This window comes from Mytilus trossulus, chromosome 3 (genome assembly GCF_036588685.1).
Source record: "Mytilus trossulus isolate FHL-02 chromosome 3, PNRI_Mtr1.1.1.hap1, whole genome shotgun sequence".
NCBI classification, from domain to species: domain Eukaryota; kingdom Metazoa; phylum Mollusca; class Bivalvia; order Mytilida; family Mytilidae; genus Mytilus; species Mytilus trossulus.
In genome coordinates this window covers 72,224,102-72,251,273 of record NC_086375.1, presented here as the reverse complement: position 1 = coordinate 72,251,273, position 27,172 = coordinate 72,224,102, and the positions used below count along the sequence as shown (strand labels likewise).

The following is a 27,172-nucleotide window of genomic DNA, read 5'->3' as shown; positions in this document are numbered from 1 at the left end:
AAGGAAAAATCCAAGGAGTCCGAACATCGGACACAAGTTCCTAAACCTCACATTAGTACATCCTTTATGCATATTTTAGTAATAACTCATTTATATAGTTATAAAATTATTGTAACCATGGAAAAATGTGTTCATTTGTTTTTTAATTACTTCCACACCAAAACATGACTCTACAAACACGAATAATCATCATAATGCATTGTCTCTGTCACAATAACATACAAATGCAAATAACCTTATGCGCTACATATTCCTTACAAGCGCTATACATTGTTTTTTTTCGTTAGTTATTTAATATGTTCTCGTTAGATGTTCTTTAGCGGAATATATAGCCGTGGGGGTAAAGTCAAGTCCATATTCATCTTTAACATTGACTGTCAGAAAAACAACCACTAGATAATAAATTACATCGTGTCGTCCATCTGACAAAACTAGTAGTCACACTGTGTTTTCTTACTACAATAAAGACACAAAAGGTTACAAATTCATACGGAAAATAATCAATTCCATAATAAAAAAGAAGGTTATAGTGGGTGAATTGTGAGTTACAGTAATTACTATGTTACAATGCTGTAAACGTGCGGAATCAACTCTCTATTGCGTGTATGTGGACCGTTTTTTGTTTGGAAGACGGTGAAAGGAAGATGTGTTATAACTAAATGAGTGTGGATATACTGTAACATGGTACGAATAAGTGGAGTGACACGGCGTTTGTCTAAGAACATTCGATGGATTGTCATTTTTGTATTAACCTGTGTACCTTTTATAATTCTTATAACCTCTGGTAAGTATATCATCACTTAACCTTTATCTTATATTGACCTTATTTATCATCATATGTGTAAAACATTATTATACTGGGAAAAGCGGATTATCTTATTCTAGCTAAGAAGATTTATTGTTTAATGAGTCAAATTCCGTAGAGTTTAATGAATTAAAATCCGTAGGGTTATATGAATCAAATGTCGCTGAGTTCACTCATATATGTTTTTAGTGGAAAGATTGTTCTCCTTTTGGACACAGTAGGAAATGCCTGTATGCAACTTTGAGCATAAATAGTAAAATAAAACATATTGCTGTTAATGTCGGATGGGATTTAATTTCTTATCCAAAATTTGTTTGAATTGGAGTAAGTGCTTTATACATTCAGCAATCAACTTTTAACCAAACTTGTCCTGAAGTCAGGGAAAAAAATTCATTGTCTTGATTTAGGATCAAATGCATAGTCAGATTGGACAATTTACTTTTGACAGCTAAACATTTTGTGTTAATTACATTAAGAAATCGTCCAGTGACCTAACATAATATGGGTGTTTTCACTTTAAAGTAAATAATCGTTTTTTCCCAAGCAGTTCACTGTTGTATAAGTATGGTAATATATACAGTACTGTCACATAAGCCCTACAACACATAATTATATGGTTATTAGAAGAGACAACAATTATACATGTTATATGATGCATACATGTACATGTATGTACCGTTTTATTCGTCCTGCAGATGTGGTGTTGACTTGCGAATGAATGATGTATATATTGACCTACTTTAAATTAGCTGCGACAATTTTACTCCGTAAACGTTCATGAAAATGACACATGATTGTTCTGTGTACATTCCTTTCTATAATTGCTTTGCTAAGGTCAGCGTAAATGCGATTTTTTCTTTTTTTTTAAAAGGTTTATTTTTGTTCTTGTTGTGGTGATTGGTTGTTGTTCTAATTGTGTATAGGCCTACCAGAAATATGTTTTTTTTTTTATCAAAACGTAAACATCGTTTAGGTTGTGTTGTATTCTTCATGCATGTATACAAACCAGAAAGGGATTTTGTATTTCTCAAAAGATTACCCGCCTGTATAATACCAAACGAGTAACGTAAAATACGAAATAACTAACGTAAAAATGTACTGCAGCGTTCATTTCGTTGGTACCAAAGAGTTGTCTAAATTAGTTTTATGAAGGCTATTATATTTATGGTAACAAAACAAAAGTTTAATGTTTTACAAAGACTTGCTTGTAGTTAGTAGTTATCTTATCTTCAAAACATGACCCCTTGTGATAAAAAGTGGACATAATGACCTATAATGGTTTACTTTTTTTTAAATTGTTATTTGGATGGAGAGTTGTCTCATTGGCACTCACACCACATCTTCCTTTATCTATGTTCAGAGCATATAGAATAATAAAATAACATTCGTAACTATTAAAAGTGGGTGGAATAAAATTGCACCGATTATTACCATACAAAAATACCATAAAAAAAGACACGTGGATTTTTTATGACAAAAAAAAAATGGCATCGCGATACGTAAAAAACGCATAGAATCAAAAAGGAAAAAGAAAAATGAATAAAATATTTGGACCGTGTTTATTTATAAAGTCACATGCATGATTCCGGTTCTGATTTTCAATTTATAAATCTAAGCTTCATTCCTTTTACATGTCTTTTTAAGGTAAATCTGTTTACAAACATAAAATATCACATTTTTAAGTGAAGCAAAAACATTTTTTGTTTATGAAAATATTTAGACAATATACGTATAGTGTCTTGAAATATGAAATGTATTTGTATGAGGCTTAGAAACGGGAAAATGCGAGGTTCTACCGAGCATTTTCCCGTTTCGTGCCGAATACAAATAAATTTCATATTTCAAGACACTATACGTATATTGTTTTTATACTGAAATCGAAAAAAAAAGGAAAATGAAAAAAACATGTAACAAAAATTGTTAAAAAAAGTGTTTGGAATTTCCCTCTTGATGTACCATTTTGGGGTATTTCCCTATGAGCATAGTCCAGGTGGTAAGACATTGGCGTATTAAGGAATTAGAAAAGGAAAAGGAACTTAATTAATAACATTTGATAAACATGATATATAAATAACCAATTTGAAGACATAACAGTTTAAATTGAAAAAAGTTTGACCATTGTTACTTTACGTTGTCATGGTCGTGACGTGATGTTGTTGATGAAATACAATAAGGAGGCGGGGCTTATAGGTCAGTTGGGGTCATTGACGTATAAAGCTAACGTTTTATCTGTACAGTAAACTAGCTGATTGCAGTATAAACTTGAATCGATTAATTATACATGTCAAACTGTCATCAAGTTTTATATAATTATTATTTAATATATAGATATATCTCCTGTGAAGACACAAACGACAACATAATAAATCAGTATACAGAACACTTATTACAATAATTGGGATTCTTTTATAGCTCGAGAAAAGTACAAAATAACAAACAAATAATTTTTAAATTCTGAAAATTATAATTGCACTAAAGATGCCTGATGTATCGTAATAAATGCAAGAAAGGCATTTTTTATTTTGGCATATAAACCTTATAAATTGTAATCATTTTAAATTCATTATTTTTCACTTTCCAATCAATTCATTAATTAAAAAGAACGAATAAACGATGAATCGAAAAAAGTATGACAACAAAACGTGCTTACCGAAACGTATCAATACGTGGTGAAAACGTGGATCTACACGTACTAGCACGTAGCAAAACGTGATAAGAACGTAACACAAACCTAGTAAAACCTAGTTTTCAAAATAACGGTATTTTTGTTCAAAACGTTGTTGAAACGTTGAATTTTAAAACGTAGTAAAACTTGACAGTGGCCTCGGTGTCCGTGTAGTCTAAATAGTTACTACTGTAATCACTAGCCATATCTCTTGCACGTTAAAGACACCCTTGTAGATTTCGAAAAAGAGCAGGCTAATGCCGCTACAAGGCAGCACTCGCACCCGCAAAGTGGAAAGGGATTAATATAAGTTGCAAAACTTGTTTCCCAATCCACTATAAATAAATATGTTTAAACTAAACTAATTAACACTGAGGATGTGAGTTCGAACCCCGCTCGTGCTGGTACAATCGACTCCAATCTTAAATTAATAGACTAGGATTGTCAGTTTTCCTATCGGTGGTTTTTTTTATCCGGTAGTTCCGGCTTCCTTCACCAATAAAAAAAGAACGCCAAAAAATACTAGTAGTCCAAAAGCGGTTCTTAAGTGGCGTTAAAACACAAAAAAAATCAAATAAGATCGTTTTATCTTATTTCTTTTTTTCTTTTTTTCATTTTTACAACGAATATGACCTTACGAGGTCATTCCGGTGTAATGCTGCCGCAGAAATTTCCTTGCGCTTTGACTACAGGATAACAGCACATATTTCGTATAAATACGCGGATATTATCGAGAGTAAAATAACAATCTTTATCGCTTATTGTACATCCATTTCTTCAATGAATACTCATGCAATATTTTGTTAAGAACATAGATAAATGATATGACAATGTTTTGTCGTAAGAAATATACATATATCAGTAACAAATCATCAAAACCGAATATTTGTGAGGAATATCTCGAAAAGATCATTTGCAATATGTTTTACTGATATACAGAAGTTAATATAATATTTAACACCAAACCAGATTATACTGATAGCGAATGACCATCCACTAGAACTTGTGATCATCCGATGTTCTGTTCTTTAGCACTTTTTTCTAGTATCATGGCTCCACTTTCGCTCTTGTACGACGGTGCAGTTGTTAGACGCACGTTTGTCAAAGAGTTAAAGTTTTAAAAATCTTAATCCGAAATTTGCAAATTTTACGACTGTAAAAAGTGTCGTTTGATGATACCCGGAAAAGTTGATAATAAAAATAAAATATATTTTTATAATTTCAATTCTTATATCAAATAGTTTCAATACAGACATTTTTAATTCAGGGGTTTGAAAAAAGTCGGAAGAAATTTTGTGATTTACTAAACAGCCTCCGGTGAGATCATAAACACTTTTTGATATAAGAATTGAAATTATTTAGAATAATAATGATGATATTTTTATTAGAATAAAATAAATAATCTTCTGATTAGAATACATTCTGTGTCCGAGCTTTGTCTTGAAAGCAAGCTTTAACATAGCATTTTACTAATATTAGTTGGTATGAGGTGATATGTCATTATTTCAAAGATGATACTTCATATCAGGTCTGTAAAACATAATGGATAGGTTATACCGACCGATACACATATAGTCGTAACATTCAGAAACTATACAAAAGTGATTGTTAAAAGGGATTACTTGGTCTACACTCGTGCAAAAATAGACGTAACTTTATATATTAACTACCTTTTAACCAATATGTACTTTCACTTTAAAAGGTAGTTGGTTGAAGTTCCTATGAATATGTTGATGTACAGTAATAAGACAGCAACCAACTACATATACATCACACCACATCCAGAGTGTGATATACGATGTACATAACATGGGTTGGAAATACAACTTTAAAATGTTGATTGATTCAGTCGAGGATTATGCCAGGAAATAGGCTAAGCGTGAGAAGGAAGACGTAGACACTCTTTCCTAATGGATTAAGGCAGTGAGGTCGTTGATACAAATAAGAATTAAGAAACTGAATGGGTCCATCAATGCCCATGCTACGTCAATCTTTAAATACCCAAATGTTGCTAAACACCTATCCGACCTCCTTGATAAATATGTTGTTGTCTCCGCAGACAAAGCCACAAATAACATCGTTTTTGTGTATACAAGTCACTACATTAACTGCTTGATAAGCGAATTAGGTATTGACAATTCACTTAGAAACTCAACATATACCCTCACGAAACTGGATAATCATAGGTCTGTTCTTTGTTCCTTTGGAATTTCAACCAAATATGAAGAACTGGATCTTCCATCACTGTATTGGATACCTAAGCTACATAAGTATCCTTAAACACAACGGTATATTGCTGGGTATTCCTAGTGCTCCACGAAACCTCTTTCTAAATTATTAACATCTATTTTATCAGCAATCAAAGACGGGCTTCAAAGTTATTGTGAAACTGCCTATTCTAGAGGTGGCGTGAATCAGATGTGGATACTTAAAAATTCCAAAGATCTTTTAGAGTACATACAATCTAACTCTCTTTCATCTTGTAACAGTATTAAAACATTTGACTTTTCTACTCTTTACACAAGAATTCCACATTCTAAACTAAAAGACAAATTGAAAGAGTTGGTATTGCTTTGCTTCATAAAAAAGAATGACCAACGTAGATACAAGTATTTTGTCTTAAGGAGGGATAACTCCTACTTTGTAAAGGATCACTCTGATTCAAACAAAAAGTTCTATGAAACTGAGATTATCAAGATGCTTGTTTTTTTTATTTACAACATATTTGTTACGTTTGGAGGACGTGTTTTTCAACAGACTGTCGGCATTCAATGGGAACAAACTGTGCCCCTCTACTTGCCGACTTATTTCTTTATTATTATGAGGCTGACTTCATGCAGGAACTTCTTATGAAGAAAGATAAGAAGTTAGCAATATCCTTTAACTCTACTTTCCGCTATAAAGATGATGTTCTTTCACTAAATAATTCAAAATTTGGTGACTATGTGGAACGCATCTATCCCATTGAACTAGAGAAAACGGATACTACAGATACAGTTAAGTCGGCTTCATAGCTTGACTTGCATCTAGAAATTAACCATGAGGGTCGGTTGAAAACAAAACTTTACGACTAAAGAGATGATTTCAGCTTTCCAATTGTGAACTTTCCATTTCTAAGTAGCAACATTCCAGCAGCACCTGCATACGGGGTATATATCTCCCAATAGACCACTTTCGAGTTCATCCGTCACCGGAAAAAACTCGTCAATTATACGCGCCTTTATCACCGTCATTTGTGCGTTTAGGGGCGTCGTCACTTCCTTCCAATGTTGAGCGAGTGGTTGGAAAACTATAATTCTATATTGTACGAATTATTCGACAAATTGAATTCTCAAAACTTGACAATCAACACTGCTGTCATTAGGGAATTATCAGTAAGTACCTACAGAGCAACCATTATTTCTAGTTTATCCTGCACAAAGACGATCACCAAGACGCTTGATGAACGTAAATAGTGCAGGGATACAGGCGAGCCCCTCTATCTGGTAAATGACGTCATAAAGGCGTGCATAATTGACGAGTTTTTGCCGGTGACGGATGAACTCGAAAGTTGTCTATTGATACGATTTTCTCGTGCTTGTATTTCCTATCATTATTTTCTTGATAGAGGGTTGCTGCTCACAAGGAAGCTTTTAAACCAAGAGTTTCAAATGGTGAAGTTGAAATTATCCCTTCGTAAATTTTACGGACGCCATCACGAGTTAGCTGACCGTTATGGAATAACCGTTTCACAAATGATATCGGATATTTTCCTTACGTCGTAACTACAATCCCCTTCTCTTTCGTGAATGTGACCTACCGAATTAGACTATTTACCGGATTTGATATCACATAAGCAACACGACGGTTGCCACACGTGGAGCAGGATCTGCTTACCCTTCCGGAGCAACTGAGATCACCCCTAGTTTTTTGTTGGGTTCGTGTTGTTCATTCTTTGGTTTTCTATGTTGTGTCATATGTACTATTGTTTGTCTTTTTTATTTTTAGCCATGGCGTTGTCAGTTTGTTCTAGATTTATGAGTTTGACTGTCCCTTTGGTCTTTCGGCCCTCTTTTTTAGACACTAAAAAGATAACCATTTGATATTTCAGGGGTTATAATGACCTTTGTCTCTGTAGGGATCGGCACGGCATTTATATTTACTTTTGTACACATGCTATCATTCTTTTTGATTCTGTTAGGACAAGGTAGTTTATTGTCAGTTTTCATTAACAGAATAGACTATTTATTTCCAACCACCAAGATTTTCATAGATATTTTGTTTGTTACACTCCTCGTTCCCAAATCTACGGGCAATCTCTTATCTGCTTGAGAAATTTACCGTATCAATACAGTTGGATAGCGGTTAAGTTAAATTCTCATCAAGAATCAAAGTAAAGGGAGAGACAGTTTATAATTTTATTCTTAGCTTACAAACTATAGGTTCGAGCTAAATAAATGTCGGGGAAATGCCCTTCAATCCATGTTTTGGTCTTCTATATTCAAGTGGTACAATTTTAGGTATAAGAGAAGATCCTAGGGGAAAATGCATGTCTATATCTACAGAAGTGCACCTGCCTTAATTGTCTTGTTTATCGAAATTTAGGTCTGTAGTGCAAAATTGCGCGAAATGAATTTGATTTAAAATACCACTAAATGCATGCTTATTAACGGAAGCATTTTATCAAACCAAAACTGACACTAATAACATGTGTCATTTAGAAATAACATATTTTTTTAGCGATAAATGATGTTTTTGTTATACTATAATGCATCTTAAAATGACAATGTATGCAGGTGCTAGACAGTTAAGGCAATGTTTGAGCATCATGCTATTCAGTGTAAGGCGACAACTAAACACAAATTACATTCTCCTGTAATAAGCTAAAAACACTCCAATTGAAGTCAAATTTCTTCATAGCAAAAGATTTATTTTAAGAGCAACAACAATTTTTTTCTTTGTTAGTTTTAATGACAATTTTACGGCTTGAAAATAGAGAAAAACTATGAAGAGGAAACAATAGTTTGCCGATGTTCAAATTTCATAAAATTGTTTTGAATATACAAATACAGAGGAAATCGAATGGACTCACATGAAACCAAATAGGACAAGACCGGTTCTCTTGTTCAGCATGCATCTCATCCACAAGTCGAATACAGACTACAAAATATGTCAAGATAGAAATTTGGGCCTAAGATTTCTAATAATGGTAAAGAAGAGTGTTTGCAGCACAGTGTCGATTTATTAGGGTATAGCAGAGTATTTGAAGCACATTGTCGTTTAATAAATATAAAAGAATGTTTCAAATTCCAAGATTGAGGAAGCCACCCGAGCCACCGTAATTTCGTTACACCGTTACTTATACATCTGCTGTTTTATTGTCACGAATAGCATGTCCATTATTTCCTTCCTATGTTTACATAATTTTGGATTGCCTTTTGACTTCTGTCTGCCAATCAAAGGATAAGGTCCGGTAAGGTCCAATTTTGGCCTCAAATTTCAGGTTCATCTGACGAAAGATTGTGACCACTTTTTAAACACTTATGTGTCTATGCTATTTGATTCTAATAGTTTTTGTTAAAGATTTTTACTGATTTTGTCATTAAAAACGATCCGATTCAAGCTAAAATATGAAAAATCTACAAAATATGCCGGAAAATGTCACTTTTCATATGGTTTTTATCAAAAATGAAAGTAGCTGCATCCGTGTTCATCCTCAATCTTTGTATATGTTATGTATTATCATCAAATACAACTTACATTTTAATATTGTGGAAAAACACGAATGCGGCCACTTTCGTTTTACACGAAAACAGTCTAAAATTTAACTAAAATGCTAGAATTGTGAAGATTTCAGTGATTTAGCATGACTTAATGGTTCTAGTACCCGATATATGTGCACTGTATTGCCAAAAACAGCCGCCATATTTATGTTTCAGAAGCATTTTATTGTCCAATTAATAACTAAAAGTTTACTGTTACTTATTTTTGTAAAACTGCTATATTTTGGGGCCAAAAAGGGGTCTTACCGGACCTACTCTTTGGAGATATATAAATAATGTATTTAAAGAGCAATAAAGGGTAACGTGTGTCTTCAAGAAAATTTATATATAAAACAATAGGAAAACATATACCTCTTTGATTGGTGAAAATAATGAAGGAATGACAAGTTACTACCGAACAATGCATCACACTGACTGCTTAAAAAGTTTTTAGAAAAAAACATGAAAATTTACTTTGATTAATTGTTCAATGATTGTCAAAGGTCTTAACAGACATCATTTTCATTTCTAATTTTTACAAATAAACTTAAATCGTGTGACAGACCATAAAAGAACCCTTTTAAATCTAAGTAAGTAATAAATAAAGGATGCGTAAGAAAGAAAGTGGAAAGATTGCATAATGATGAACAATGGAACAATTGCTTTTTTTTATCTATTTATTTAGATGTTGAAATAGCTGTTTCGAACCTTTACATAGCGGACATAAAATAAAATGAGCGTATTATAAGAAACGAGGCAGTAATTGGTTCTTTTTGTTAGGTTAAGCTTCGAGTATTAAGTTTGAAAGTTTTTATTGTCATTAATTCATCCTAAACAAAATGATACCTTTATTCAAAAATTAGTTGTTTTCTTTCACGTAATAAAAGCCTTTGTTTTCAGAAAATAATTTTGTTAAACACTTAATTATGAAATAATGATGTATTTCCAATATCAATTCCATATCTCAATTTCTGTCAAATTGTTTGTCCAAGTCAATACTCTGTGTTCTCAAAATGTAAACCATACCAATGTGAAGATGAATAAAACACACATTCCATACACCATAGAACCACCACAAGGCGAAGATAAAGATAAAATACCAACAAATATTACATACACAAATAGAACCACTACAAGGTGAAGCTAAAGCAAATATAAAACAATTATTCCGGTAAACCATAGAACCAGCACCAGGTGAAGACAAAGCCAAATGAAATCAATACTCTGGTAAACCATTATAGAACCACCGCAAGATGACGATAAAGCAAAATAAAACTAATACTCCGGTAAACCATAGAACCACTACAAGGTGAAGATAAATACAAATTTTTTTTTAAATACGCCGGTAAACCAAAGAACCACCACAAAATGAAGACAAAGCCAAATAAAACAAATACTCCGATAAACCATAGAACCACCACAAGATGAAGATAAAGCCAAATAAAACAAATACTCCGATAAACCATAGAACCACCACAAAATGAAGACAAAGCCAAATAAAACAAATACTCCGGTAAACCATAGAACCACTACAAGGTGAAGATAAATTAAAAAAAACACCAAATACGCCGGTAAACCATAGAACCACCACAAGATGAAGACAAAGCCTAATAAAACAAATACTCCGATAAACCATAGAACCACCACAAGATGAAGATAAAGCCAAATAAAACACTCATCCCTGTACACCATAGTACTACCACACGGTGACGACAAAGGAATGTAAAACACACACCCGTGTACACTATAGTACCACTATAAGGGGAAGATAAAGCCAAATAAACAAATTATCCTGGTTTACCATAGTATCACTACAAGTTGGAGATGAAGCCAAATAAAACAACTATATAAAAGAAAAAAAACACTCAACACATTCACAGAACCACAAGCTGTAGATAAAACCACACAAATACACACATCCCCATACACCTTAGCAATACCATAAGGTTGAGGAATAACACAATTAAAGCATTATAGCAATGATAAAGCTAAATAAAACGCATATCAATGTATACCATATTAAAACCATAATGTAAAGTGACGATAAACAGTAATACTAAGCTCCAACCGATACATCATAGCAATAACATAAGACGGAGATAAAATCATAATGCAAAAATAGCCAAACAAACACACCCATACACTACAGTAATATCATAAGGTGAAGCAAAAAAAACAAAACAAACAAAAACCCCCAACACCAGCCTGTCATATGATGTTTTATTAGATTACCATGATTACTTTTATTATTAAATTTCGACATTGAGAAAATTAGGAAAATCAATGACATTTTAATATGTAAAGCAAATGACACGTTTTAACATTGATCTCATGAGATAGAATTATGTAACTAGTTTCTACAAAATCACCGATTAGTAGAAATAATGTACTTATATTGTCATTTTGTTATACTGGATGTCTAGAATACCGATTCTTGATAAGCTTAAATGCTAATCCTACATTGATTAAGCAGGTTTTATTTGATTTTGTTGACATAATAGACAGAAGAATTTTCTCAGTTTTCAAACAAGGGAAATGTAACATTTCAAAGTTAAAACTTTTCTCAGGGCCGAATTGTTATTAATTTTCTACAAGAAAAATTTCAAATTCCTAGAACAAAATACAGAGTATTGAATTTCTCGCCATTGGTTTCCAGTGACTGAACCTTTGAATAAGGCCATGTCATGATGAAAAATATTGGTATTTTGCTTCATTTTTCTTCCATTCGATGCTCTTAGTTGGCTAAATAGAATGTTGAAAATGCTGTGTCTTCACCGAGGGCCACAAAGTGCCCTCCATTGCTTTCACTATTGTAAACCAGGCATTAAATAATTAGAAAATATGATAAGAAAAGTATAATGATTTAATAACAACTGGCCTTTCTCTTGTATTGACTGTCGTTTTCTGTTTGTTATTTTTTACAAATGGCTGCCGGATATATTATGATTATTGATTAACATATATGTATTTGCCCATTCTTTATGCCCTAATGATTGATATATATACAATTATTGGTGACTTTTGTTTGTGTATATCGTTTATCGTTTACTTATATTGTTTTTATCAATCAGAATGTCTATGTCTGTTATATGATAACATATTGTCGTTGTCTCTTCCGATTCGTGATGCATATGATAAACAACAACGGATATAAAATAAGAAAAAGTTCCTTAATTTATCTTAAATAATAAAATTGATTCATCAAGGTAACAGTTCGTTAGATTTCATAACTTAATAGCAAATCATTTGGGTTTCTTTTTTATCTCCAAATACAGACTGTCAAATATACGTAAGCTATAAACTGTGTTCTCAACTTCTGGCTTTGAACAACAATGTGAATTTTTGGCAAAACAATAAAAACATAGGTCCATGCGGCAATTTTGGGCATTCACATGGCATTGTTTACACTGTAGATTCGCACTTAATTACTTTACTGACCCAATAATACTTTCCAACCCTGTAGTAAATAAAATCAAAAAAAGATAAGTGCATTCAGCATTTGTTTTTTTCTATCGATTAAAATATTTATGACAAACTTTATTTACCTATTAGAAGAGCATGGTCAATGTTATACAGAAAGCTCTACCCAAAAGAGCGGTCCCCGATATTTGATTATTTAATATACTGCCTGTTATTATTTTGAAATTTTACAATCCCTTAAGATATAATATAGCCATATACGTATGAATGTAACTGAGTTTGCTAGATAAGTTATAATTTAACTTGAGAGATTAAACTATTTAGAAGAACCTGTTCCAAGTCTGGAGACTTAAATTCAGTGTTTGCCGTCTGTTGCTGTTTTACATGTTTGTTTTTCGTTATTTTTTGTAGTATGTTAGTTTTCTTGTTTAATTTTTTTCATTTGTGATTTCGGGACCGTTTGTATCTGACTTTGCGTTATGTGCTCTGCTCATTTTTCAAGGCCGTACGGTGACCTATAGCTGTTGATGTCTGTATCATTTGGTCTCTTGTGGAGAGATGTCTCATTGGCAATCATACATCTTATTTTTATATAAAGATAGACCAATAGATTATGATGTTTATGGTTATTGAAAATGATACCTATACCGTGTGAACGTTTCTCTCTAGACCAGATCCGGTATATTTTTTTATACTTAATTTTAAAATAACTTTCCAATCAGACCGACATGATATTCAGTTTGAAGACTTGTTTATCAAGGGAAGTTCACATAAAACGATCAACGCTTTTATCTTTATTTCTGAGTAAAAAATCTCATGCTAGACAATGCATGATATATTAAAACCATGGGAAAATATACCTATTACACGGAAACATAGAATGAAACAAAGGATTTTATTTTAATGCTGCAATATCATGGGATTGATTAACGAGATTTTCGATATTCTCTCACAAAACGAACATGACAAAATGTACATTTATGGAGCAATAGAATATATGTGTTTAGATATAAACATAATGTCATTTTGTCGTACATGGATACATCACTGTCCGTTGAATTTAAGAAACTTAAAATAATGTGTTTTGGTAACAAATTTGAGAATAATGATAAACTATCTGGTTATAAGGAAGTTTGAAATGAACTGATCACGATGCTGGAAATCTTATACAATATCAAAAGTTAAACAACATGCGTTTTGAAGTATGAATTATTTAAGAACTGGATTTTAATGTCAATTAGACACTAACAAAAAACGATATGTAAGCTTCAAAACTTCATTGTAAAGTCTTCTGTGACGGACACGTGTTTAATTCTATATCATTTAGTATAAATTATGTTTCACTTGTCGTAACCACATCCCGTTCTCTTTTTCTTCCATTGTGACATTAACGAACTCAACGTATCACCTTTGTTTGCAACGAGTTTGAAGATGGTTATTAAGGGTAGTAACAACTGCTAACTTATCCAAATTACCTGTGTTGACTCCAAGTTTTTGGTGGATTCCTGGGGATTGCTCAATATTAAGTTGCTTTTTTTTAAAGATCCATACGTTGGACAGGCACATACAGATAATCAACATGTGGTTCCGTTGTTCTCATCTCCTCGATGATTTGAATTCAACACCACATCTCCTCTTATTCGGCCTTTAATAAATGTATTGTATATTGGTTAATAGTTGCTCGCAATTTTTCCATTTATAAAGGTAAGGTGCATGAATCTAGAAAAGTATAAGTGACGCCGCCCACATTCCATTTCGATCGTTGTTTGTGGAAATAAGCTTTGTATATAAGTTTTATAACATTTGTTTGAGGTAAACTTAAATCTGAGAACTGAAAATTATTTTTGGACATACATATGTACGGACGTGCCGACTGACAAAGTAACACTTGATGTTCATTCCGCTGCGGCGGGGGCATACTTCATGGAAAAAAACATCTACAAACAGGATATATAGTGTATCAAGATAATCATTCAGTTCCTCTATATTAACAATATGTTTGAAATATATGATTTACTCATTGTCTTTTATAGGTAGCCTAACTATCTATGATTCTTCAAACAAAACAGTACTTCAACCTGGATTTCATTCTGATGTAAGTTTTAATTTTCAGAAAACTGTGTTTTTGAATTAACACATTAATACTTAAATGGATTTTCCTATATATTTTAGTAGCCCGAAAGTGTTGTTGGTTTATTCTTTAAATCATTGATTGTGTTCAAAAAGTCAATTGTGACACAGTTACGTTATGCACATGTCATTATCTCTATATATATAAAACCAATATATCCAATGAATAGAATTGTTGGCGACCAACATTTGCGCGAATTTAAATATGCCTGACAAGCATTACGTCTTGCGAATTTACCTTTTATTTACCCGAGTATTTACCTGTGATTAAATCCTGATGTTAAAGTAAATAGTCACATGAACTTGCAATATAATCTCAATGAAGGTGTAGATGACTTAAATGAGTAGAATGCACTGACAACTGGTCATTGAAAGGCTGTGTGAAGACTCTGTCCCAATTGTGGTACGTTTTGTGTCTACATTAGGCACAGCTTCCTACACTTCTGGTAGAAATACAGACTCACTGATAAAGTAATTTTCATTTAAGAATTCGGTGAATTGGAATTTTATAAATTAGCTTGATAACCTAGTAGTGTTTTCGTAGTGACTTTAAAACAGATAAATTTTACACGAACGTAATGCATTTTTCTTGAAAACGAATTGCGCTGTGATTTGTATTTTGAGCCAGTGTCGTGTAAACAAAAAAAACCATTTACGTCTGAAAGGAAAACATGTGCAATAATAAAAGACAACTTTACGCTACAGAAAGTGCAAAACGAACATAATAATAGCAGTTTTAAATACAAATTGTGAACTGTGCCATATAAAATCAAAATTGATTCGCAGAAATATATCAGAGAAAAAGAAGTATCATTAATACACATTAATAGAAACAATTCTAGTAATGTGCTTTACTATAAATTATTGCAATGTTGATGCTATATAATATTTTGACCCATGGAAATAGAATTTTTTTCATAACATTGAGATAAAATTTTAAAATATACCTATAATATTTAACATACTGCAAAGTTCTATTCTTCATTTCAGGAATCTTCATTTAATATAAAATCCAGATTCACTGAACGTAATCACATTGTCAGGGAAGGATGTCGAACGCTCAAACAATACTATATTGCTCAGAACTCAGAAGCGGCAGTCAAAGAGCATTTAGTTGTTGATAGGAAGAAAAATATTGTTTATTGTGCCATAGAAAAAATCGGCTGTACTTTTTGGAAACGTATATTTCAGATTTTGAGTGGTTGGCGTAATGTGAGTGACCCTTTTAGTATCAAAGGTATACATGCATATGAAGGTTATCAGACAGCCAAGCGTTTACCATTTGACAAAATCCATCAGATCCTAAGACAATCTAAAAAGTTTATGTTTGTCCGCGAGCCGTTTGAAAGACTAGTCTCAGGGTATGCAGATAAACTGTATTCTCCAAATGCAGCTTATTGGAATTTTATCGGTAGGTATATCGTAGCTAATTTTCGAGAGAAACCGTCAAATCTGAGTTTAGAGTGTGGACATGACATAACGTTTGAAGAATTTGTGAAATATTTCATATATTCGCAAAATACGAATGAACATAGAGATGCACATTTTGTGCCAAGTTTTGAACACTGCAGGCCATGTGAAATTGAATATGATTATATTGGAAAGATGGAGACTTTCAAAGATGATACGTTTCAAATAATTCAAGAACTCAACTTACAAAATGTGGTAAAATTTAAAGATTTTCAAAACGAAACTGACGTTGATGCTATAATTGACACAGTCGATTATGTTTATTCTATGAAGAGAGCTATTGAAAAATGCATGCCTTTACCGATGGCGTTATTTCGCTCATTCAGAAAACTTCAAATACGAGGAATTTTAAGTAAAAACATCAAATTCCCTTATGACACTAGTAAACAAATCGAGATTCCTCCATTGGAATACAAACGATTTTTGTTAAAAGCACACGAGAAATCTGGTGATGCTAAAGTTAGAAAAAAGAACAGAGAGGAGGCATTTCTTGAAGCTTACAGTAAAATATCACCCACTTTATTAAATAGATTGAAGAAGACATTATTGATAGATACTGTTTTATTTGGTTATGAAGAATTGCCAAAGAAAATAACAGATTTAGAAAATAAGACGCCATACAATGAAAACTTTAGATTTTTTACCCTGTAGTTTATAAATATTTTAACAGTTGTTGCTCATTTTTAATTATTGAATAAATAATGAATGCTGAAAATCATATCAGCAGGTATAACGTACTTTGAGCTTGTTGTCAGTAAATGTGTTCAATCTTTAATGAGATTTATCATTGTTCATTATTATTATTGTACCTATGGTTTTTTATATCTATTATATCGTTATCTTAGAGTTAAGGTGGCTCGTGGGTACAAAAATTTAAGCAAAAATTAAACCTTTATTTTTTCATTACAAATTTTAATTATTACACTATTAGTTGTTACATTTATGATATGGTACAAAAAACAACCCAAAAAATTATTTGGTTTGGCCCCAGATGACTTTAAAAATTGAAAAAGCTCCAAATTATCTCCCTTTGGTGTAAAAATGCCATTTTTTGGCCTTTAATTTGAAATATCTTTTTTAACTCAGCGGTGACTTATATTTTTTATTATTGTTTTCAAATAAGCTGTACATAAACTAAATAATTGTAAAATTTAAGCGATTTCTTATATTAGGTTATTTTTTTATTTCAATATTTCCTCTTTTTCTCCTAATAGTTCAACAGAAAAAAAGGACATTAACAAAAATGTATGCTTCTTCCAGAGGCAGATTTTAGCTTAAATGAACGGTGACCCAATTTTTTTATTTCATTTTTCTTTTAAGTATATGATAAAGTTCATTTACGAAAAAATATAGCAAAATCCTATATCAGAAAAAAAAAATCATTTATACCCAGGAGCCCCCTTAAGTGTTTTTCCTTTACTTATTGTTCCTGGGTTTTTTAAATGCGCATATTGTTCGTTTTAAAATCTAGATTATGAACGGGGTAGGTTGGAATCGTTACAGAAAAAACTAATTAAACACCTAATATATACATGTGGTTGTTCAAAGACATATATCTGTTGTTGGTACTTTTTGAGAAATTTGGTGTTGATGGCAGATTTTTGATAGTTTCTTAGATTGATATTGGTTATTTCCGTTGTTGGTTTGCATGCTTATTTATTAATGTCAATATTTCCTTATGCCATTTTTACAAACACGCAGAGATTACAAGAAAAATAATACAGACCTTTAGCAGTTGTTTTTCAAGTTAAAAAATGTTTGATTTATTGTTAAATATAGTCATTTTCAGTTCTACAATTGCTTTAATTTCAAAAGTATATTAAAATATTGGCCTGACTTATAACCAGTGATTGGGCTTACATCCTGTCATTGTATTATAGTGCCATGGTAAATTCTTGTTTACATATTTGTTTATCTTAAGAGTGATTAAGATAAGAAAACAATGTTGACTGCTGTCTCCCTATTTTTGACGTTTTTACCTATCATGTCTGTTTGTTTTGTTTACACATTGCTGTCAATATAATGGAATGCTTTTTGACTGTCATACAAGTGAGAGGTTTAGCTAACTATAAAACCATGTTTAATCTGCCATTTTCTACATTAGAAAATGTATGTACCAAGTTAGAAATATGGCAGTTGTTTTCTACTCGTTTGATGTGTTTGAACTTTTGATGTTGCCATTTGATGTGGGATTTTTCGTTTTGAATTTTCCTCCGAGTTAAGTACTTTTTTATGTAGAGATAAAACAATAATGAGTTGCCTGCTATTCTTCAACCGATCCAAAAAAGATAAAAACTGAAGTCAATCAAAACACATATCAACACTTACCGTATTAATGGTAATTTTTAGAATAAGGACATAATCACTTAACCACATTGAAGTTCGCTTTAACAAACACTGCATACCAGCTATTGTCCGAAGAAATTGTTATAAAATGCTGTAAAAAGTTGAAGGTATTAAAAATATTGTTTTTAAAATAACACAAACTGTTGTTATTTAACCCAAACTGTACCATGTGTATAGAAGACGTTTCTGTAACAGCGATATCTGGTCACAAATTCTTTTTTTTTTTATTCAACAACAGTATTACTCGCTGTTAACAAATTGGTCACAAATTCAATCTGTCAGAGGAGGTTGAGAAAAGGAATATAACAAAAATATCTTACGGTCAGCTCCAGTTGTAAAATTTTGAAATATGTTTAACTCATTGTGAATGCAATTAAATACAGGATATTGCTGAATATTGGTATGTAAGTTAACCTAGTATATTACTAGTTTGTGTAGTCCTGTCAATGCTTGGAGTAATATCCACCTAGTAGCAGTGCTTCGGTATAAGCCTTATTGAAAAAATATATTTTTGTACTTAAATTCCCATTAACAATTTGTAATTTTATCAAAACTGAATCTTCAGATTGTACTTTTGTTTGGTTTCAAATGCGCGGTTTAAGCCCATATTGGTCCTTTTTAAATTATGTAAAATATTAATAACTTATTATCTTCCTCTGGAATCTTTCGTCCCTCTTTTATCATATCTAGACTATTAAAAAATAAGAATATGATAATTTATATATGATAGATGCACTTGTCAATGTGTAATGACCGCTTGTTGCCTTTTTTTAAATGTATGATTTGACTTAATAGCTTTCAAGAGTGAAAGTCCTGTTAAGGTGTCACGTATCACTTACTTTTTATGCAATTTATGTATGTGTAAAATGTTTATGTAAAAAATGACAAAACGTATAAATCTTTAAGACAAGTGGATTTGTGAACCAAAAAATAAAACGTATTTGCAACTAAAACATATAATACTACTTGTCTTCCCGCATTTGACACAACACATTTGATTTGAAATGTGCATGTAGGCATGCTTTTGGCTAATGTTCTTAAATGAAACTATCTGTAAAATTCTATCAGGGTCAAGGCTGTTTTATTCCTACAACTTGTGTATTTGCAAGTAGTAGGTGAAATAAGGACCTTGTAATGGCTACTTTTTATTACAATATTATGGTATTGTAGGTAAAATCATTTTAATTCGCTTAATTTTGTATCAATGAGATACAACAAAAAAACATTGTTCACTTTAGACTAAAATTCAAATTGAGGTAGCCAATATGACATTGAAAGTTAAAAGTTAAAAGCTAAACATAAGCAAACATAGCCGATCCTTAAAAAAACCCAGATACAGTGATCGAGCTTATTACGTTAAGTAGTCAATAAGCCGTGAAGAATTGTCTGAACGGACAAAACCACCAGTCAAGTATAACTTTCCTCATATTTCTGGAACAAATAACGTTATCGTGAAAAAGATTGAATTAATCGAATTGATAGATTATTGGATCGAGTAAATTGCTATTGTTGAAAAACTAACAGTAATTGAGAGTGATTTGGTATTACGATGAACAATATGATAAATATTATTAAATGTCAGTTAAAAAAAATCTGTAAGTATTTTACTAAAACTTCGTTTCAACTGCACCAATAATATATGCACACTAATTCAAATCATATGTTTTTTTATCAATGTTTTCCTGGCTTTATTGAAATCTACTTAATTTTGGACGAATAAGAGGTTTAATTGTTCCAATTTTCATATGACAGATATGTCAAGTTATGAAACCACATGCTGTCTTATAAATATCAATTGGTTCTGATTTTTACGTTTTTACAGGCAAATGTCTTATTAATGTACAAGTATGCAAAGTATCTCTTATTATTTATACAATTATGTCCGTATGAACTATGTATGTAAATAGTGACAAATATAATTAATTTGTCCGACATTTGTAAAATATGAAAGAAAAGTGTTAACCAGTAATATATATATATAGCTCAACTTGTCTTAAAGCATTTGACACACCTCAATGATGTAAAAAATTTCGCACAAATATAAACTGTATCACCTAAATTTAGTAATATTGACCAGTAGAATAATGAAAGATACTTAGAATTTTCAGAACACTCAGTGATTTTTCTTCAAAAGAGGGGCTGAACTCTCTGATACATATATACTAATATAATAGACATAACACATAGATACTAGCATTAATATCTCAGCAAATACTAATAAAAGTTACTTCTGGTATAAATTTAACCTACTAGTGCAGAAACGTTGTCGTCATACAGATTAACCACGGAAATTTACTTGAGTAAATATAATATATGTATGAAATCAGCACTGCATTCAACCATGACCGTTTCCATACATAGATAATTCTTTCTAAAATATGAATACAAAAAGGGTAAACGAAATTCTTTATTCTGGTTTCAAACCAAAAAGCGCAAATAAGAGAACCATAAACAAACCCATAAGGCCAAACGAAATGACAAGGAAATAAAAATTAATTTAAAAAGCACCAAGCTAAGAAACAAAACCTGTAGGAAAACTTAAAACCTGCATCTAAGACAAAAGTAAGTTTACAAAAATACAAAATACTGAACTCAAATGAAACTGCAAAGCGGGAAGTCCCTTATCAAATGGCAAAATCAAAAGCTTACACACGTCAAACAAATAAAAAACAACTGTTGTAATCGTGACTGGGTACGGGCATTTCATTATGTAGAAAATGATGGATAAAAACTGGTGTTATAACTAGCCAAATCTCAGTCTCACTTGCATGCTTGGCGCATATAATTTCATTATATTTACCACAGTGTGTGTGCAAAACTAAATGATATATTAGGTTAAAATGTAAAAAAATTGGGTACAGCAGTCAATACTGTGTTATAATCTTAATCACCAGAAAAACAAATAACTGTGTCAACAAAGAAAAAACAAAATGTTATATTAATGTTCCGAACCATATGAGTATTAGGACCATACGCGTATGGGTATGGTCGGACCGTACGCGTATGGTCGGGCCGTACGCGTATGGTCGGGGTAATTAACAGGTACATTTAAATGCTTAACTCTTCATATAACCCTTCTAGATGTCACGTCATTAAAAAGACACTACCAAAAGTCATTTTATCATAGATCTATTAAAAATTAATAATAACAAGATTAACAAATTTAAATAAGCAGTTTCACACAGTAAATTTCATCACTAGTCAAAACTATAGTAAACACATTTTTTTTCATTACCGATAATAAATTATGTTTAATATTACGAGTGAATGGCAAATTGTCGACCTGGGAAGATAACTTTCAAAAATATTTTATTTAACTGTTACACACGAAGTCAGCTGTTTTTTCTATAACCTGACGTAAAAATCGACAGGATAAAGAGTCTAATAATTTACTCACTTTTGAAACTTAATATAATAAGCATTAGAAGTGCAAAATTCATAATTTTTATACTTATACGTGTTTTGTTTTAAAAAAAATGAATGACGTCAACGGCAAGGACACTCGTTCATTTTTTTAAGTTGTCTGGTGATATGATGCACTTCAGTCATATTACGATATTGGAGATCTAGATCTAGGTTTTTAAAATCACCGTAGACACATCGGAATGACCTAGGCCCCAAGAAAAGCTATGGTACATGTACCGTGTGGAAGTAAATGTCACGTTCCCTACGCATAAATGCAAGAATGCAACTTAGCCATGAAAACTAACTTTAGCATCGATATTTAATGTTATCTGAATTGTAAATAATACAATTGCATGTAGTAATCATTGGTTTTTTTTATAAAGTTTTCTAATGCATATTATTGAAAAAATACCTGTATGGTCCAAATACTCATATGGTCCGGCCCGTTTATTACCAAACGAGTATATACTCATACGGTCGGACCATACGCGTATGGTCGGACCATATGAGTATACGCATATGGTCATGACCATACGCGTATGGTCCAGATACTCATATGGTCCGGAACATAAACACTATATAGACAAAGCACATATGCCAAAAATTAAAAAAAATAATAACATTATTAAAAACCAATTTCTTCAGAGAACAATTGAAGGTCTTTCCACCTCGATAATTAGAATAAAATTTAGAAAAAGATTTAGAAAAGGTCACTCCTTGTTGATGTAATTTGGTACCTCAACTGATATAGAAAAATAAGATTAATGGGTATATGCTGAAGACTTAATTGATTTATAATGAACAAAAACAAATTTAAAGCAAAGGTCAAAATCTAGAACGTCAAGTTGACCTTTGATCTTGACCTCATGTTCAAGGTCATAGGTCAGCGATCTCAAATCAAAAGACCCCAGGTCAATCACTTGTATGGTTATAGATAAATATCGATTTCAAATACAAAAGGGGAGAAAACTCCTAAAAGGGTTGACCAAAACACTTTGACTTAAATGGGTTGAAGTTGCCCCTTGTTGTAAACAGTAATTTGGCAAACACATCGTATCATTAACTGTTACAGTTTCTTTTGAATAACGATAACAAGCAAAATTCAAAATTTATAACATGACCTTGACCTTTGACCTTGACCTCAAATTCAAGGTCATGCGTCAGTGAACTCAAATTAGAAGGTCCGAGGTCAATCACTTGTATGGTTGTGGAGAAATAATGATTTCAAATACATAAGGGGAGAAAACTCCTATAAGGGTTAACCAAAACACTTCGACTGGATCATTTGAAGTTGCGCCTTATTGTAAACAGTGATTTTGCAAACATATCATATCATTAACTCTTACAGTTTCTTTTGAATAACGATAACAAGCAAAATTCAAAATTTATAACATGACCTTTACCTTTGACCTTGACCTCAAAAGACTGTAGGCCTCTACAACTTATACTGTATGAATTAATCCAACATATCGTTAATTTTAAATTTTCAAAGGAAAAAAACTCCCATAAGATGTCTTCTGATCACCTCAGTCAAAGTAAAACAAATCATTCTTAAGAGTAGACGAACAATTTGGTGAAAACAGTTTGTAAAAATCTTATACGGTTTTAGAGATATAGCGTTAACAAGAAAAAGGGGACGCAGGGAGATAACTCCTATAAAAATAAATGTTCGGTCACAAAGGGTGAGTTGTGAAACCTACATTACTGAACAACATCGTTGGCCAAACATCCATTCGATATGTTGTAAAACAAAAAAGCATCTCAGACGGCAGAAAAAAAAAAATAATAATAATAATCAGAAGAAAAAACAAAAGCTCTTTCCACGAAAAGTGGAAAGACCTAAAAATTCCACAGCACAAAGCCACAATGATGAAATACTGAGACATTTCAAAAGGATATCACCAAAAATGTACTAAACAGTAAATTCTAACAGCATGCACAGAAAAATAAAGAGATCACTATACCACGTAATGAAGAAAATAATCAACGTCAGTACCTAGAATATAACTTCAAATCCATCTTAAAAAGCCGTGTCTATATATTAAGAGGAATCACAATTCTAAAACATATACACTGATGGAAAATATTATCATATAAACGGTATCTATACATTTATTGGACCTAGGACCGTGCTTTTGTTGATAAACTACCAGTGATTGCGAGTACTATCCATCCAGGTGCCAGTCATTTGGAATAACAGGGATTGCAATGATAAAGGTTTACTTAAATACTATATTTTAAATCATTTACAATATTAACAACTTGTCTAAACTAGGAACGATTAAGAGATTTAATTGTTTATTTAAAAAAATCTCTTCAGTTTATACATTTTATGTCTGTAAAAAAAAACTTGTGCAAATTGTGACAAAAATAATTAATTGTTATGTCATGTAAATTTGTAAATATGTAAGAAAAATGTTTTACCAGTATAAACATATAATTATATTTGTCTTCACACATTTGACACAACTGGTGTTTTGAAACGTACTCAGGAATAGCCATATTGTGTTGTTTCGCGATAAATCCAATTCTTAGTCTGTGCATTGCACTTTCAGATTAATGTCTAGTTAACCCATGCTATTTTCAACTGCAAACCCCAAATCAAGAACCTCTGCAGGGTTTGCATTTTCTCATAATTACATTAGATGTAGGTTTCATTATAATACGTTATTCTGAATGGCTAATTGCACATAACATGTTATTCCGTAAGCAATTGCATGAGACAATAACATTTCATTCATGATGACACGAGGTCCCACAATAAAGTGCACAGGTGAATTTAAAAATCAAACTTCATGAAAATCGTGTTTTTATAATCCTAGCTAAAAAATGTAATTATAAGTATTGAATGCTTCTTTTTGTAACTTTATAGGGTTGTAAAAGCGTTGGCCGTGCGTACATTTTTAGAATTCCGCGCTTCATACAAAATGTACTTCGGTCAACGCTTTTACACCCCAATAAATTTACAAAAAGAAGCATTCAATTCTTAAATAATATAATTTATTTTGTAAGAAATATATAGTAATTGTCTTTTGCTTAATCATGTTACTATGAGAGAAACAATCATTGTTCAATTATATCTAGTGACTGTGTTCACAATTTGAAAACAGTCAAATTAAACGAATCATCTTTTGTACCTCATGGAAATTCTTAAATTCAGGAAGTCGATTATTTATAAAAATCTTAAAATTAACCGAAACAGAATAGCAACATTAATCTATTGTCAGTTTTTTTTTCCGGTAGGTTGCAACTTTGAAAATTACAACAATAAATTACTCTTAAAGTATGCAATAAATGAAATAAATTAGTGCTACAAAAGTAACTTCAGAAGATGTACTCAACTAGGTCTATTTTGGGTATAATAGATTTAAACAGATTGTCTATAAAATAAACGCGTCAAAGATTCCAGGCTTATAATTTAGAATACCCGACCCGCGCTTCGTTTTCGTCAGTTGCGATCCAGTCAACATAATTGGATAACCGAATTAGAATCAAATAGAAGAGCACAAAGAACCTAAAATAACCAGATGCTCCGCAGGGCGCAGCTTTATACGACCGTAGAGGTCGAACCCTGAAAAGTTGGGACAAGTATGGACACAGCATTTAAGCTTGATAAATCTCTGAATTTGGATTGTGATTAAATAGTTGACACAACATATATTTCTTACACAGAATGAATATGGTGAACCTATAATAACCAGATGCTTCGCAGGGCGCAGCTTTATACGACCGTAGATGTCGAACCCTAAACAGTTGGGACAACTATGGACACAACATTTAAGCTTGATACAGCTCTTAATTTGGATTGTGCTTAAATAGTAGACACAACATAGGATTCTGACACAGAATGAATGTGGTCTAAGAACTTAAACTTAGAAACTTAAAAAATTTAAATTGGACATTTACCTAATATGGTCCAATTTCCAAAATCTAAATACATGGTTAGATTCAGCATATCATATCCAATTGGAACTCCGTATTTTTGATAATGCATTTCGGTTATTTCTCAAACAAAAGGACAAAATAGGGTAATATAACAATAAATAGGATTCATCAAACGAAACTGAGTACAAAATTTTTACCAGATAAACAAAATCCGGCTAAATCATTCAAACAAACATACAAATAGATATGTCAAAGACTCCGACATAATGTTTATTGCAGTTGATATTGAACCTGACAAAGGAGCCAACTATAAAGTTTGTTAGTTGATAGAGTTAATACTGTAAGTAAAAACATAATGACGAACTAATACACATTCTCGATATAGTTTCCTATAAATACAACTGTAAAATAAACTGTTATCACAGAGACATGTCTCGCCTTTTTTGTAATTTGGTTATGCAATTAAAATAGCAATACTTTAACATGTTACATAAGTTATGCAAATATTCAAAATCAATGAAACCTGACTGAGGTATATTGCTAAACAATTTGCATGTAAATGAGATGTGCCAGGGCTAATACACAACCGCATTATAAAACCCATTGACTTATTATAAGGCGTTTCCTTTAAACAAACTTAAACACAAACATTAACTTATAAAATATGTGAAAGTTTCAAAGTCAATGAACCATAAATACGGGTTTGGGGCTTTATAATCTCCATGGAAACGATACTTGCAAATGCTTTTAAATATGCATATCAAATATCATTGACTTAACAGTAGCAGTTTACCTACAACTGATCTGATCACAAACTAATACATGTAAACTAAGCAAGTGTTTCAAAGTCGTTAGACCATGATTGACGGGGCGGGGCCAAATATTCATTATAGAAACGAGATGTGCTAATGCTTATAGAACGGAATACCAATTAACATTGGTCTCAACTAATGGTTCGCCTTGACTGACTGACCTTATCACAAGCTACCCGGTCGGTATAACATGTTTTATCATATACTTAGACTAAATAACATATGATTTTTACTGTACGATAATAGCATTAAATTAACTTAAATTTCATATGTTTCGAATTGGTGCTTAGCGGGCTGATATGAAAAGTTTATCACATGCTTCGATTGTTATCACATGCCTTTCCGTAACATTATCCGGAAAATACACCTCAATGATATGTTTTCAGTGAAAAACATTACATAAGTAGTATACCAAATAATTATTTGGATACTGGAAAGTATGATTGTGTAAAATAATAGAAAACAAAAACAAATTTTAATTATCAAAATGCAT

The 27,172-nt window shown here is 31.8% G+C and overlaps 1 protein-coding gene across 1 annotated transcript; it reads left to right on the top strand.

Moving 5' to 3' along the window:
• The first annotated feature begins 222 nt into the window (after positions 1-222).
• LOC134712322 (carbohydrate sulfotransferase 14-like) lies at positions 223-17,053 on the top strand. Its single transcript, XM_063573762.1, has 3 exons — positions 223-784; positions 14,665-14,726; positions 15,752-17,053. Exons 1-3 carry the CDS (start codon positions 682-684, stop codon positions 16,880-16,882), a joined length of 1,296 nt encoding a protein of 431 aa, XP_063429832.1. The 5' UTR covers positions 223-681; the 3' UTR covers positions 16,883-17,053.
• Positions 17,054-27,172: the final 10,119 nt, after the last annotated feature.

Bases quoted from the DNA above. Each gene is read 5' to 3' on its own strand.
- LOC134712322 (XM_063573762.1), top strand. From the start codon at position 682: ATGGTACGAATAAGTGGAGTGACACGGCGTTTGTCTAAGAACATTCGA. The intron at 785-14,664 runs GTAAGTATATCA...TGTCTTTTATAG, and splicing joins TATAATTCTTATAACCTCTG to GTAGCCTAACTATCTATGAT. The intron at 14,727-15,751 runs GTAAGTTTTAAT...TCTTCATTTCAG, and splicing joins AACCTGGATTTCATTCTGAT to GAATCTTCATTTAATATAAA.